Raw genomic sequence first — 16,606 nt, forward strand, 5'->3', positions numbered from 1 at the left:
CCCAGCACCACTTATTGAAGAGGCTGTCCTTTCTCTACTGTACATTCCTGCCTCCTTTATCAAAGATAAGGTGACCATATGTTCGTGGGTTTATCTCTGGGCTTTCTATCCTGTTCCATTGATCTATATTTCTGTTTTTGTGCCAGTACCATACTGTCTTCATTACTATAGCTTTGTAGTATAGTCTGAAGTCAAGGAGCCTGATTCCTCCAGCTCCGTTTTTCGCTCTCAATATTACTTTGGCTATTCGGGGTCTTTTGTGTTTCCATACAAATTGTGAAATTTTTTTGTTCTAGTTCTGTGAAAAATGCCAGTGGTAGTTTGATAGGGATTGCATTGAATCTGTAGATTGCTTTGGGTAGTAGAGTCATTTTCACAATGTTGATTCTTCCAATCTAAGAACATGGTATATCTCTCCATCTCTTTGTATCATCTTTAATTTCTTTCATCAGTGTCTTATAATTTTCTGCATACAGGTCTTTTGTCTCCTTAGGTAGGTTTATTCCTAGATATTTTATTCTTTTTGTTGCAATGGTAAATGGGAGTGTTTTCTTGACTTCACTTTGAGATTTTTCATCATTAGTGTATAGGTATGCCAGAGATTTCTGTGCATTAATTTTGTATCCTGCTACTTTACCAGATTCATTGGTTAGTTCTAGTAGTTTTCTGGTAGCATCGTTAGGATTCTCTATGTATAGTATCATGTCATCTGCAAACAGTGACAGCTTTACTTCTTCTTTTCGGATTTGGATTCCTTTTATTTCCTTTTCTTCTCTGGTTGCTATGGCTAAAACTTCCAAACCTATGTTGAATAAGAGTGGTGAGAGTGGGCAACCTTGTCTTGTTCCTGATCTTAGTAGAAATGCTTTCAGTTTTTCACCATTGAGGATGATGTTGGTTGTGGGTTTGTCATATATGGCCTTTATTATGTTGAGGAAAGTTCCCTCTATGCCTACTTTCTGCAAGGTTTTTATCATAAATGGGCGTTGAATTTTGTCGAAAGCTGTCTCTGCATCTATTGAGATGACCATATGGTTTTTCTCCTTCAATTTGTTTATATGGTGTATCACATTGATTTGCGTATATTGAAGAATCCTTGCATTCCTGGAATAAACCCCACCGGATCATGGTGTATGATTCTCTTAATGTGCTGTTGGATTCTGTTTGCTAGTATTTTGTTGAGGATTTTTGCATCTATGTTCATCAGTGATATTGGCCTGTAGTTTTCTTTCTTTGTGACATCTTTGTTTGGTTTTGGTATCAGGGTGATGGTGGCCTCGTAGAATGAGTTTGGGAGTGTTCCTCCCTCTGCTATATTTTGGAAGAGTTTGAGAAGGATAGGTGTTAGCTCTTCTCTAAATGTTTGATAGAATTCGCCTGTGAAGCCATCTGGTCCTGGACTTTTGTTTGTTGGGAGATTTTTAATCACAGTTTCAATTTCAGTGCTTGTGATTGGTCTGTTCATATTTTCTGTTTCTTCCTGAATCAGTCTTGGCAGGTTGTGCATTTCTAAGAATTTGTCCATTTCTTCCAGGTTGTCCATTTTATTGGCATAGAGTTGCTGGTAGTAATCTCTCATGATCTTCTGTATTTCTGCAGTGTCAGTTGTTACTTCTCCTTTTTTATTTCTAATTCTATTGATTTGAGTCTTCTCCCTTTTTTTCTTGATGAGTCTGGCTAGTGGTTTATCAATTTCGTTTATCTTCTCAAAGAACGAGCTTTTAGTTTTATTGATCTTTGCTATCATTTCCTTCATTTCTTTTTCATTTATTTCTGATCTGATCTTTATGATTTCTTTCCTTCTGCTAACTGGGGGTTTTTTTGTCCTTCTTTTTCTAATTGCTTTAGGTGCAAGGTTAGGTTGTTTATTCGAGATGTTTCCTGTTTCTTAATATAGGATTGTATTGCTATAAACTTCCCTCTTAGAACTGCTTATGCTGCATCCCATAGGTTTTGGGTTGTTGTGTCTCCATTTTCATTTGTTTCTAGGTATTTTTTGATTTCCTCTTTGGTTTCTTCAGTGATCACTTCGTTATTAAGTAGTGTATTGTTTAGCCTCCATGTGTTTGTATTTTTTACAGATATTTTCCTGTAATTGATATGTAGTCTCATAGCGTTGTGGTCAGAAAAGATACTTGATACAATTTCAATTTTCTTAAATTTACCAAGGCTTGATTTGTGACCCAAGATATGATCCTTCCTGGAGAATGTTCCACGAGCACTACAGAAAAATGTGTATTCTGTTGTTTTCGGATGGAATATCCTATAAATATCAATTAAGTCCATCTTTTTTAATGTATCATTTAAAGCTTGTGTTTCCTTATTTATCTCCATTTTGGATAATCTGTCCATTGGTGAAAGTGGGGTGTTAAAGTCCCCTAATATGAATGTGTTACTGTCCATTTCCCCTTTTATGGCTGTTAGTATTTGCCTTATGTATTGAGGTGCTCCTATGTTGGGTGCATAAATATTTACAATTGTTATATCTTCTTCTTGGATCGATCCCTTGATCATTATGTAGTGTCCTTCTTTGTCTCTTCTAATAGTCTTTATTTTAAAGTCTATTTTGTCTGATATGAGAATTGCTACTCCAGCTTTCTTTTGGTTTCCATTTGCATGAAATATCTTTTTCCATCCCCTTACTTGCAGTCTGTATGTGTCTCTAGTTCTGAAGTGGGTCTCTTGTAGACAGCATATGTATGGGTCTTGTTTTTGTATACATTCAGCCAGTCTGTGTCTTTTGGTGGGAGCATTTAATCCATTTACATTTAAGGTAATTATCAATATGTATGTTCCTATTCCCATTTTCTTAATTGTTTTGGGTTTGTTATTGTAGGTCTTTTCCTTCTCTTGTGTTTCTTGCCTAGAGAAGGTCCTTTAGCGTTTGTTGTAAAGCTGGTTTGGTGGTGCTGAACTCTCAGCTTTTTCTTGTCTGTAAAGGTTTTAATTTCTCCATCAAATCTGAATGAGATCCTTGCTGGGTAGAGTAATCTTGGTTGTAGGTTTTTCTCCTTCATCACTTTAAATATGTCCTGCCAGTCCCTTCTGGCTTGCAGAGTTTCTGCTGAAAGATCATCCCTTAACCTTATGGGAATTCCCTTGTGTGTTATTTGTTGTTTTTCCCTTGCTGCTTTTAATATGTTTTCTTTGTATTTAATTTTTGACAGTTAGATTAATATGTGTCTTGGCGTGTTTCACCTTGGATTTACCCTGTATGGGACTCTCTGTGCTTCCTGGACTTAACTATTTCCTTTCCCATATTAGGGAAGTTTTCAACTATAATCTCTTCAAATATTTTCTCAGTCCCTTTCTTTTTCTCTTCTTCTTCTGGAACCCCTATATTTCAACTGTTGGTGTGTTTAATGTTGTCCTAGAAGTCTCTGAGACTGTCCTCAGTTCTTTTCATTCTTTTTTCTTTATTCTGTTCTGCAGTAGTTATTTCCACTATTTTATCTTCCAGGTCACTTATCTGTTCTTCTGCCTCAGTTATTCTGCTATTGATCCCTTCTAGAGTATTTTTAATTTCATTTATTGTGTTGTTCATCATTGCTTGTTTTATCTTTAGTTCTTCTAGGTCCTTGTTAAATGTTTCTTGCATTTTCTCTATTCCATTTCCAAGATTTTGGATCATCTTTACTATCATTATTCTGAATTCTTTTTCAGGTAGACTGCCTATTTCCTCGTCATTTGTTAGGTCTGGTGGGTTTTATCTTGCTGCTTCATCTGCTGTGTGTTTTTCTGTCTTCTCATTTTGCTTATCTTACTGTGTTTGGGATCTCCTTTTTGCAGGCTGTAGTTTCGTAGTTCCCGTTGTCTTTGGTGTCTGTCCCCAGTGGCTAAAGTTGGTTCAGTGGGTTGTGTAGGCTTCCTGGTGGAGGGGACTAGTGCCTGTTTTCTGGTGGATGAGGCTGGATCTTGTCTTTCTAGTGGACAGGTCCACGTCTGGTGGTGTGTTTTGGGGTGTCTGTGGACTTACTATGACTTTAGGCAGCTCTCTGCTAATGGGTGGGGTTGTGTTCCTGTCTTGCTAGTTGTTTGGCATAGGCTGTCCAGCACTGTAGCTTGCTGGTCGTTGAGTGAAGCTGGGTGTTGGTGTTGAGATGGAGATTTCTGGGAGATTTTTGCTGTTTGATATTACGTGGAGCCAGGAGGTCTCTTGTGAATCAGTGTCCTGAAGTTGGCTCTCCCACCTCAGAGGCACAGCACTGGCTCCTGGCTGTAGTACCAAGAACCTTTCATTCACACGACTCAGAATAAAAGGGAGAAAAAGTAGAAAGAAAGAAAGAAAGAGAGAGAGAGAGAGAGACAGAGAGAGAGAGAGGGAAAAAGAAAGAAAGAAAAGAAAAGAAAGTAAGATAAAATAAATTTATTAAAGTAAAAAATAATTATTAAGAAAAAAAATTTTTTTTAAGTTAATAAAAAACAGAAAACAGATGGATAGAGCCCTAGGACAAATGGTGAAAGCAAAGCTATACAGACAAAAACTCACACAGAAGAATACACATACACACTCACAAAAAGAGGAAAAGGGGGAAAAAAAATAAATCCTGGTCTCAAAGTCCACCTCCTCAGTGTGGGATGATTCGTTGCCTATTCAGGTATTCCAAAGATGCAGGGTACATCAAGTTGATTGTGGAGATTTAATCCACTGCTCCTGAGGCTGCTGGGAGAGATTTCCCTTTCTCTTCTTTGTTCGCACAGCTCCCGGGGCTCAGCTTTGGATTTGGCTCCGCCTCTGTGCTTAGGTCACTGGAGGGCGTCTGTTCTTCGCTCAGACAGGACGGGGTTAAATGAGCCGCTGCTTCGGGGGCTCTGGTTCACTCAGGCCGGGGGGGAGGGAGGGGCACGATACAGGGCGAGCCTGCGGCGGCAGAGGCCAACGTGACGTTGCACCAGCCTGAGGCGCGCCGTGCGTTTCCTGGGGAAGTTGTCCCTGGATCCCGGGACCCTGGCAGTGGCGGGCTGCACAGGCTCCCCGGAAGGGAGGTGTGGATAGTGACCTGTGCTCGCACACAGGCTTCTTGGTGGTGGCAGCAGCAGCCTTAGCGTCTCATGCCTGTCTCTGGGGTCTGCGCTGTTAGCCGCGACTTGCGCCCATCTCTGGAGCTCCTTTAAGCAGCGCTCTTAATCCTCTCTCCTCGTGCACCAGGAAGCAAAGAGGGAAGAAAAAGTCTCTTGCCTCTTCGGCAGGTCCAGACTTTTCCCCGGACTCCCTCCAGGCTAGCCATGGTGCACTAACCCGCTGCAGGCTGTGTTCACTCAGCCAACCCCAGTCCTCTCCTGGCGCTCAGACCTCCGAAGCCTGAGCCTCCTCTCCCAGACCCGCTCACCCCGGCGGGTGAGCAGACGAGCCTCTCTGGCTGGTGAGTGCTGGTTGGCACCCATCCTCTCCGCTTTGCCCTCCACACCCCTGTTTCTGCGCTCTCCTCCATGGCTGCGAAGCTTCCCCCCCTCCGCCACCTGCAGTCTCCGCCCACGAAGGGGCTTCCTAGTGTATGGAAACCTTTCCTCCTTCACAGCTCCCTCCCACTGGTGCAGGTCCCGTCCCTATTCTTTTGTCTCTGTTTATTCTTTTTTCTTTTGCCCTACCCAGGTACGTGGGGACTTTCTTGCTTTTGGGGAGGTCTGAGGTCTTCTGCCAGTGTGCAGTAGGTGTTCTGTAGGAGTTGTTCCACGTGTAGATGTATTTCTGATGTATCTGTGGGGAGGAAGGTGATCTCCACGTCTTACTCTCCGCCATCTTCCCTGCCGTCTCAAGGCAATAGTTTTGATGTTTTCTTCGATGTAGAGATAGTAGAGCACTTACAATTTATTTTAAATGAGTTCATCATGAGAATAATCCTGTTGTATTAGCCATTATAGATTAGAGATAGCACTGCTCCCACAACCGTGGCTAAATGTTGTAGATCAGTAAAGTGCTTTGTGACTAATTGCTTAAAGTGCTTTTATTTTAAAGCATGGATTTGCAATTTATAAAGGAGTACTGTAGTAGGAGTATTGCATACATGACCAAGAGAAGCAATTTATTCCACTACTAACTTCAACAACTATAAGTAGATAAGGCTCTCTCCACACGTTTCTTCAAAATAGCCCCTCAGCATAACCAGCCTAAGTCAGACAGGAACATGTACATAGGAGAGAAAAAATAGCATGGAAGGCATTTTGTAAGAATACTAGTCTTTCTCATTCCAGGTTAAAGGATAGATGATTATGTGAGATTGATTTCTATTTTGGCTGATTCTTAGACCTTAATTAATGAGTTACCAACTAAGCCCTCTAAGATTTGGTGACTAAAGCTGAATAAGATGGAAAAAACAATTAATTGTTTGGGAATTTGGTATCACCAAGTCAATTTAGTTTATGCATTTGTCAAACAATATGTATAGAATATCATCAGGGGCATCTAAAGCCTCCTAGAATTTTGGATTATTCATGCCCCCAATATTTTATGAATCTTTTTTCTGTAGTAAGTACCTACTTGCTGAAAATTATGTATTCCACTTGATGAAGATTGTAAGTGGTTTTTGTATCCAAGGGGAAAATGATGAACAAATTCAAAGGAGACATACTTTCCTGATTCTTTCTTCTCTCATCTTCCCTAGATGGAAACTCATACCAAAAAAAAAGTGCTCTCTCCACTGAAGAATTTGATCATAAACACTAAAAAATTAGTAATTTGTGATGTTTGCCATCTTAGAGTAGAAGCAATTCATTGCTCTTGCTATGCATGAATATGCAAGGTAAACAATGTGTGCAGTTTGCGATCCCTAAGATCTAGAGTGGTTGGTTGGCTCTGGTATTACAGGATGGCTAGTCAGAAATCGAGACAAAAATGATGGTGGAGGGCTTCCCTGGTGGCGCAGTGGTTGAGAGTCTGCCTGCCAATGCAGCGGACATGGGTTCGTGCCCCGGTCCGGGAAGATCCACATGCCGCGGAGCGGCTGGGCCCGTGAGCCATGGCCACTGAGCCTGCGCGTCCGGAGCCTATGAGAGGCCCGCGTACCGCAAAAAAAAAAAAAAAAGATGGTGGAGTTTTCACATTTACACCTTTTGATTTTTTTAAACATAGATATTTACCTCAGTCATATATTTATGCTGGCTTTTAAATTGAATAACTTCTCATTATTCCTGGAGTCAGAAATTTCTATTATTTCTTCTCCATGGTATGAGAACATGGCAAGAGAACGTCTGGGTCCTTCTTGCAGCCCTTCACTTTGAAATCCTCCTGAGTATAGGCCTGTGTGGGTCTTGGGATTTGAGTCTTTCTTAGCCTGTCTTCTACTGCAAGTGTTACTACAGGAAGTAATAGTAAAAAGTGAGTTTTGTTTTGTAGGGAGGGCTGCTTGCTATCAAACTACTCATTCTTCTCTGAAAAACTGAAGTTTGAATTTTAGTAGCTTGTCAGAACATGAAGATTAAAAATGCCATGTTTTTTCAACTTGAATCTTTGCAATTGCACGTCTCCAGGCAACACAAAATGCATTCACTCTTTCAGATCCAATAGAAACTTGCCCCTGTGGGTCAGGGAGTTAGTACTGGGTGACCAAACTATTCAGGTTAGTACATTGAGGTTGAAGGCTCAGCTCTGCTCCTTAGATGGTATGTGATCTCGGGCAATAGAAATTGTTGGCAGGATTAAATGATAAAATATAAGAAGCACCTGGCATAGTTCTTGGCACATGGTAACTATTCCCTTAATATTAACTACTGTTTTTGCTGTTGCTGCTAATATTATTAATAGTAATAAACTTTGCAATTTTTACTCATTAATCTGTATCTAACAGATCATTTATGATTTAATAAATCAATATGTAACAGCCTATTCATGTTAAAATACATGTAGACAGATTATAATAAGAATTTGAAATTTAAAGTTGTTTATGTAATTGTATCCTTTTTAAAGGTTTTATGTGAAGACCTACAGTTTAAAATCTGATCACACCTTCTTCACGTCCATGTTTGGATCCATTTTAAAACACAAGAGCTCAGAACCTTATGGAAAATTGTAGGCCAGAGATTGTGGATAAGTGGGAAGATATATCATGTACATGCCTCATTGATTTTTCTTTCTGACATTATTAAAATTGAGCAATTTGAGAAATAATTTTCTGATAGTAGTAGCATTATGTTATAAAATCTCACATTGAAAGTAGAACTTTCAGCGATTTTTTTAACTTTCAAATTGAGTAGAATTGGTGACAAAGCAGTAAAATCAAGAATTGATCTTTTTAGTAGTTACCTAGAGCCACTAAACATGAATGATACTCTATTCTACATGTATAGGAGAGTGAGAATTAATGGCTTATGTTTAGAACAATAACCCTCAGGTTTTTTTGCAGGATTATCTATCATTAAAACAAGTTCAGTTATGTTCAGTATTCTCCATTTAGGCACAAAAGTAGGTTTACATATTGACATGTTTAAACATTTTTACTGAAAGCAATTGAAATTTTTTTTTCTTAATCTAGCTTTAAATAGAAAACCCAATTAACTAGAATACTAAAAGCAAAGCCAAAGTGTTTCTATCATTTTACAATTTTTTTCCAAGTTTTAACTTTTAAAACTAGTTTAGATTACCTAAAATTAGTACTCTTTATGTATTTTTTTGCTTATAAAAGACAAAGAAAATGTGAATTTTTGTTGCACCTCTCAGATTCAATTTTCATCCCATCTTTTCCCTGATTGAGAAAGTAGAGAAGACCCATACTGCCTCTCACGTTAAACTGGCTCTAAGAGCCAAATCTTAAAATTTCCGCAACTGTTCCCACCACTCTTTACAGCAGACAAAGTATGATTTGAGTGGTCTTCATTTCACTACCCTAGACCTTCTTTCTCCATTGCTACCCTCCCAACTTCCCTACCTTCAAAGACAATCAATGCCCTTACTTTCTCACCATCTCCCTGCCACCAGAGCCTGCTTAAAAAAGAAAATAAAAGATCTGTTATTCAATCAGACAAATTCCATCTGAGAATAAGAGCATTTCAATAGGTGTGAGAGCTTTCCTCTAAAAGAATGACGCTGAAGGAGAAACCATTACCTTAGTCGGTGGGCTGGAACTCTGAGTCAAGTTTTCGCAACTGGGCTTCACTTCTTCCTTGGCACATCTTTTTCTTTCCAATCTGCTGCCTTCACTCATATTCCTTTCTGCTCTTCCATCTCACCTCCTCACTCCCCTCATTAGGAGAATATTCCTATCCTCATGCCACCAAAACACATACATCCTATAGACCCAGTTTTAGACTGAACTCTTTTAAGAAGGCATCTCACTACCTCTCTTCATTGTTTAAACTCTAGTTTCTATGGAACTTTTAAGATTTCTGGCTGTTTAATGTGCTATTTCCTCCCCAAGTGGAATGAATTGTTACAGAATGGCAGATGAATATACGTAGAGATCGTGCATTCATTTTCCACAGATCACCTCTGATCATCTCTGTGCAGAACTCACCACATCTTTAGGTGCTTAATACATGTGTATTAGGATTCACTCACATTGCTAATGTGAATCGGTGTGTTTTGTACTGCTTTAGTTGACCAAAAAATAATTTAGCCTTTTCTTGATTTGTATCTTATATAACACTTTATGAAATAAGACATTACTTCCTCTAACTTTACAGGGTTGAAACTAGCACATTTGGAAAGAGGTGGAATTTTTCTTCAGCAGCCTCACCTCTTTTTTTCTTCTCATCTCTCTTGGTATTTAGTGTTCACTCCTTCCTTTGCTTACTGTTACCTTCATGCACACAGCAAAATTTATCCTCAGGCCGAAAATACACAACAGTTTCCTCTCGAGAGGCATTTAAATGAGGAGTATTTTCTCCTGATGTGAAGATTTCTTATTCCCAACCTACAAGGCAAATCATATTATACAGATGTCTAAACACCGTTTAGAATCAGAAGCTCCGATTTAGCCCACATTACGTTTCTCCAGTAACTATAACTTTCAATCCTAGATCATCAATTCTTTCTAGTTATTGGCAACATAAGCTACATAAATGGACCAAAAATAGAACTGAATCAACCTAGACAGATCTGCCTGCATGAGGAAATACTGCTATACATAGCAAAGGTAATGTTTTTCTTATGAAGAAATGATAATGCAGCATAACGCAGAACTAGTATTTCTGCTGAAAGGACTACACAAACCAATTTTTGCCAAGTATTTTTCAAACACTATTTGCTGCTTCTGCTAAATATGGAAAATTAACTGGAGTATTTTTTAAGGGATAATATGGGGGTCTGTCTCCCACACTCTCCCAGGCCATGGTGCCGTGGAGTAGTCAGTCATTCCTTCTGACCATGTGTTCCTCATTTCTAAAATGGAAATTATGGTGATAGTTTTACTACTCCATGCAGGGATTGTTGGGTCAGATAAGTGAGAAATGTATGAGGGCAAATATAAACCATTAAATTAAATCAATTATTGTGTTTATAGAAGAAATTATCTTTTTGCTAATTATGAATTCTACATGTTAGGAAAACACAACAAGCACATCAAATCTGTTATATCTTGGATATTACTATTCAGGACAAAACTAATCTTTGAAAAGAGAATAGATTTAAAGTCTGTGTAAAGAAAAATATTAGTAACTAATAGAATAAATGGCGTATAGATATGGCAGAAATGGTAAAGGTGGTATGCAAATAATTGTAGTTTGGGAAATGGAGGGCAAGATTCCGGTTGGACTTTGTCAGAGAGATTCAGCCACTAGACAGCCTTGAAACCTTGGTCAGATGACTCAACCTACATATCAGTTTCTACACTTTGCCGTGAAGATTCAGGTAATTAAGATAAGTGAAGCACTTAAAATAGTGCCCACCACCTAGCAGTTGTTCACAAAGTGTTATTACTGATATATTTTCAATTGTATAATAATTTATCCTAGCAGGTTATTTTTTAAATACTAGTTCAACAAGACCTAACTGGACAACTGGAGTCTCTAATACCCAGCTGATCATGTGCCTTACATTATTCTCTGCAAGTATTATTTATATCATCTACAAAGCTAACATATTATGATTCTAATACAATAATAGTGAGCTCAAATTGCAGGCTAAGATTTAGATTAGCTAAATTTAAAGGATTTTTGTTTATTTGTGTAGATCTGTCCCTCCTATGACCTCTATCCCCTCCTTGCACCCTTCTGATTTTACACTGTGTTTATAAAGCAAAAACCATATTTCCATCATTTTACAAATTACTTTTTTCAAATTTCAACAGTTAGATGAACACCTAAAAGCTCTTTGAGATGAACAGAATTATCCAAGTTTCCTTACTTTCACTGCCTTTTTCCTGGCTATCAACTAAGCTTCTATGCACCTGCTTTGAACAAACCCATTGCATTCATTCCTAAGGTGTAGCTTCCTATGTATGGGAACTTGCAAATCTCTTCAGTAAAATGAAATTCCTAGGTCAATTTATGGATCTTGTTGACATAATAGTGACTTAAAAGCCAATAATTTTTACTTCAGGTTATCTATTTGTGATCTACACTGAAGTAAATCACTTGATTATTCTGGGCCTGTTTCTTACCCATAAAATAAAGTTAGACTAGATCAAAGATTTTAACCCAGGTTATATAGATAGAGCCTGTACACTTGGAGAGTGATTTTTTTACTAACCTTTAACTAAAATTTAGGATTTCCTTCATTTGCAGGCAAAAATGCACAGAGTAACACTTGGGGTATTTGTGTTTGTCACCAATAGAAATCATCAATATTTTCATAAGATATTTAAATTCATGGGGATACCTTGAAGTATTATTTGATATTATTTCAAAATTACTCAGCTGATAGACCTGCAGCTAGACCTTGTTATTTAACTCATTGGTAAAGAAGCACATATATTACTGTATCACATGTTAAGGATTACTTAAAGATGTTGATAATTGTATTTTAATAAAAATGAAGTCCCTTGTAATCCCATGTATTTCATTTCATTTATTTATGACTTTTACTTTAAGGAGGTCATTCGTTTCATCAAACTAAAAGAGAGGACTCTGATTCAAAAATGTTTGGAACCTTGGATTTTAGGGATGCTTCTCAAGGTCTTTTACACAGATCACTCTTGGGTCATGAAGATTATCTAAGACGATCTGTAATGAATTGAAAAATGCAAATCAGTTCTTCTTTTCTGTCAGAATGATATGGCTTTCTTTTTTTTATGAAAGCCTAAGCGTTACTTTCAAGTAACCCTTCCAAGTAACCCTTTTTTATGAAAGCCTAAGGGTTACTTCCAAGTAATCCAAGTTAGTTGTAAAGGCTTCTACAACTAAAGATTTATTAACTAAAAGTAATGTGATTTGAATTTGCTAATTCAGTATTTTCCTAAGCATTCTGGCTGCCACGCGATTGATTGGCAATGTTGTATACCTGCCCCTGAAAACACCTGGAATTTTATGGTTTCAAGGAATATTTTTTTTTCCAGTGCTTCAAAAATCTTGTCTTGAATTGGTCATAGTTTTAAGTTGCTACTTTTCTAATTGCATGTATGGAATTACTCTTGGATGTAGTCTACGTAACATTTAGGGATTTTTTTTTGTAATTGCTGCATTTTAACCATTTGCCATTTTGCTCCTCTTCCACTGTTTTGTTATTGGTGAGTTCTTTATCCACTAGAAGTAAGAGCATTCGATTATTGGTAAAGCTCAGTGTTCTTTGTCCATTGTAAAAGATTCTCAAAATTTTTGAGAAACAGAGAATTAGTTAATTACTTATATTCCTTTCTTTTTAATTCAATCTGTTTTTTCCACTCTGTTCCATTCTATTCTAGTCTATTTTGTTCTGTTATAATCTAGTTATAAGTAACACGATATTAAATCAGAAGTATAAGCCAAGACTATATGTCAGAAATGTCAGAAACAAATTGACTTGGGAAGCAGAAATTTCACAGAAGATCCAAAAGTCAATAATAGGATGCTTATAACCTTCACCCAATTCAAACAATTGAAAGGGCCAGGTTGTTGATGGTTAGAATAGAATTTGTGAAAAAGATTTCTTTAATGAGTTCTCTGCTATTGGGAAAGATGTAGAAATGCTTCCCTCTTCGCCTCAGATCAAAGGAAGATAGCTTCACCCTTGGAGAGCTTGAAGTTAGGAGGATATTGGGAATGGAATTTAGTTCCTACGTGAGAGGTCTAAAAGGTTAGAAGGTGACAGATAAGCTGAAGAAGAGGAAGCTGTATAGGTTTCAGCCTTTTCTCAAGTAATTTATAGGAATAAAGGCCTAGTGAATGTTCCATGTGAACCAAATGTAACCTACCTGTATTTGTAAGCATGATTGGACCTCAGGAGACAGAAGCTGGAGATGTACCAACAAATTTCCAGGGGCTGTGGACATTGTAAAGGAACCAGAGTTTCATATGTCCATACCAAGGTTGTGCTAAGTCTCCAGCCATGGTCTTGGCAAGAGGTCCCTGGAGAGCCCATGAATGTGCTTACAGAATAGAGTCAGCTCTAAACACCTGCCTGGTCTAGTGAGTGCAAAGCCATCCTACAGTAGTACTAGTCATAGAGGAACTTTGCTGTTCTTCTTAGCCTTCTTCTCTCCCTTGCTCCAGCTCAGGAGTCCAAGGTAGCCAGTTGAGGGAGGGCAAACAGGAAATGAAAGAAACATCAATCATGCCCTCCCCTCCATCACCACCCTTTCTAAGCTCTGCAACAAACCCAAGGTTGGGAAGAAGTTTTATCTTTGTTTTAAGATTGATGTGTATTATATGTGACCAGACCTAAGACACTGGCATTTTAATGTTATCACACGATGTTTTTATTAACTAAGAATGACTGGAAAAGTCCTGATACTCTCTGAAAGATTGAACTTGGGACAGAAGATAAGTTTCTCCCACTGAATATATTTTAAAGAGAAAGTAAGGGACAAAATAATTTTGCTTTGTGATAATACTCCCTAAGTTCTATATGTTCACTAATTTTATAATTATATAATTGTTGGAGAAATGATCTCAAAATCAGTTGGTGCAAAGTTTAATTGTTAGTATATTTTCAATCAAATTTCAGATGGAGAGAACATTCTATCATATATGACTGTTTTCTGAAATAGCAAGTCATATAGTCATATATAGTCATATATAGGCATCATAATTGACCCAAAAATTAATTTCTGCTCATTTTTTAACTTTCTTATATAATAAGACTCTTTTATCTGTACATTTTGCTTTACGTTTCTATTTTTGATAGATTCTCTGCAACCTCTCTAGAAATGTTGGAACATTTTCCATGCTAATTTTTTTCAAGGTTTATATAGAAGCCGAGTGATTCTAAGATGATAAATTCCAATAGTTTGTTTTGGCAGATGATGACTTATCTTAAACATTACATTCTCTTGTACTCATTTGTTTTAAATTCATAGCAACTAAGCAATGTGTGATAAAAGACACTGAACATCAGAGGGTTTGTTTCAAAGAATTTGTTTCAATTAAAAATATTTGGGGAAAACATGCATAATTTTTATGTTTGATTTAAAGCATATTTAAACATGTTTCATCTGTTTCATTTCTGTATTCCCAGATTAAATTGCAACTTTACAAATTTGTATAACCACCAGAAGATGATTTGTTATACTCTATAAATCCACAAGCTGAAAAGAAAATATTTGGTATCTTTGGAGAAATGTGCCACAGATCCATTGTAAAATCCAGTCTTCAACATTTTCCTAATTGCTTTAGTTTCCTGACCTTATTAGGTTTTTTTCCTCAGACCTATTTTGTTTTTGTTTATTTGTTATTTGTTTGCTTATTTTTTAGGTGAGCCTGATCTTCATAAGAATTCAGAAGATCTAGTAAGTGCCGAAGAAAAACATGCTGAGACACATTCATAGGTTTGAAACACCTTAAAGGCTTCTGTCATTTTAAACATGAGAGGTAATTTTATTTTTTAGATGAGAAATTTATTTCTGAAGTGGATGGTTTGTAAAATATCATTAGAAACAAAGTTATCTTACTTATATGTCCTCCTGGATTCTTCTTTTAAATCTCTGTTTTCTGGAGCAAAACATTAACAGGTAAGCTTTAAATATTTAACTTTTAAATTTACCTTTTCAAAGGATTCTTGACTTATTCATCCATAAAAATTATATTTACTGAGGCCTTTTAGTCCTTTAAAAATAATAAGCTATATCCATCCTATGGGGAGGTTTAATCCTGGTTTCTTCCACTATTCCATAAAAGAAATATGAATGTTTTATACCAATTTCCTTTTCTACATCATGTAGGAAATATGAATGTTTACACTGAGTGATAATAACAAAGCAAGTACATATTATGAAACAACATCAATATTTGCTAAAATCCGTGGACATTTGCATCAATGATTCCCTTTTTAAAAATTCAGCTTCTACAACCTAAGTGTCCATCAACAGATGAATGGATAAAGAAGATGTGGCACATATATACAATGGAATATTACACAGCCATAAAAAGAAACGAAATTGAGTTATTTGTAGTGAGGTGGATGGACCTAGAGACTGTCATACAGAGTGAAGTAAGTCAGAAAGAGAAAAACAAATACCGTATGCTAACACATATCTATGGAATCTTAAAAAAAAAAATGGTCATGAAGAACCTAGGGGCAAGACGGGAATAAAGACACAGACCTACTAGAGAATGGACTTGAGGATACAGGGAGGGGGAAGGGTAAGCTGGGATGAAGTGAGAGAGAGGCATGGACATATATACACTACCAAATGTAAAACAGATAGCTAGTGGGAAGCAGCTGCATAGCACAGGGAGATCAGCTCGGTGCTTTGTGCCCACTTAGAGGGGTGGGATAGGGAGGGTGGGAGGGAGACCCAAGAGGGAGGAGATATGGGGATATATGTATATGTATAGCTGATTCACTTTGTTATACAGCAGAAGCTAATACACCATTGTAAAGCAATTATACTCCAATAAAGATGTTTAAAAAAAAAATCAGCTTCTAGGGCTCACCTTTGATTTACCAAATTACCAACTCTGGGAGTGATGCCTTAGGAATCTGAATTTTTAATAATTCACTCTACTGCTATTTCTGTACACTAAATTTGAGAACTACTGTCTTGGACCAACAGAGAAGGTGCAGGCAGTTAGAAGGGAGTTAGAAGGGAGGAATGTGTTTCTTATACTAGAAATCTCTTAGTATCTCCTTAAAAAAAATATAAAAATGAGTCCTGCTATCTTGTACCTTGATGGTAGGGACAAGAGAAAATGCTGCAGGTACCACGTCAAGCCTTTGATATACTATCAGTAGCTCCTTAAATGTTGTTTTAGATATGACACAGTTAAAATGTGATCAGCTTTTTTTTTTTTTTGTGATTAACTTTTAAGATGATTCATTTCTCAGTATTCTTGAGTTAGTTGTAAGACTCTTTAATTAATAATAATAGTTTCATTAATAACAACTATCAGTGTCAGGCACTGTGATCAACATCTCATATGTATTATCTCATTTAGTCCTATCAACAATTCCAGAGTTAGTGACTGTGATTACTATTTTACATAGGAATTGTAAATAGAAATCAAGCCACAAAGTTGATGGAGATTTTAAAAACCAGCTCTGTATTAAACAATTTAAAGATATTGTCTCATATTAGCTACAGCAATTTTTCTGCATACCCTC

At 37.2% G+C, this 16,606-nt stretch overlaps 1 protein-coding gene across 10 annotated transcripts in view; it reads left to right on the plus strand.

Moving 5' to 3' along the window:
• Positions 1-16,606, plus strand: part of PDE1A (phosphodiesterase 1A) — a 288,873-nt gene that overhangs the window by 252,768 nt on the left and 19,499 nt on the right. For all 10 annotated transcript variants that reach the window (XM_060152508.1, XM_060152509.1, XM_060152505.1 and 7 more), the window contains exon 14: positions 14,758-14,874. In XM_060152508.1, coding sequence (XP_060008491.1) covers positions 14,758-14,831 — 74 coding nt within the window. In that variant the 3' untranslated portion in view covers positions 14,832-14,874. The remainder of the gene's footprint in view (positions 1-14,757; positions 14,875-16,606) is intronic.

The sequence above is a fragment of the Lagenorhynchus albirostris genome, chromosome 6 (genome assembly GCF_949774975.1).
Source record: "Lagenorhynchus albirostris chromosome 6, mLagAlb1.1, whole genome shotgun sequence".
Taxonomy (NCBI): domain Eukaryota; kingdom Metazoa; phylum Chordata; class Mammalia; order Artiodactyla; family Delphinidae; genus Lagenorhynchus; species Lagenorhynchus albirostris.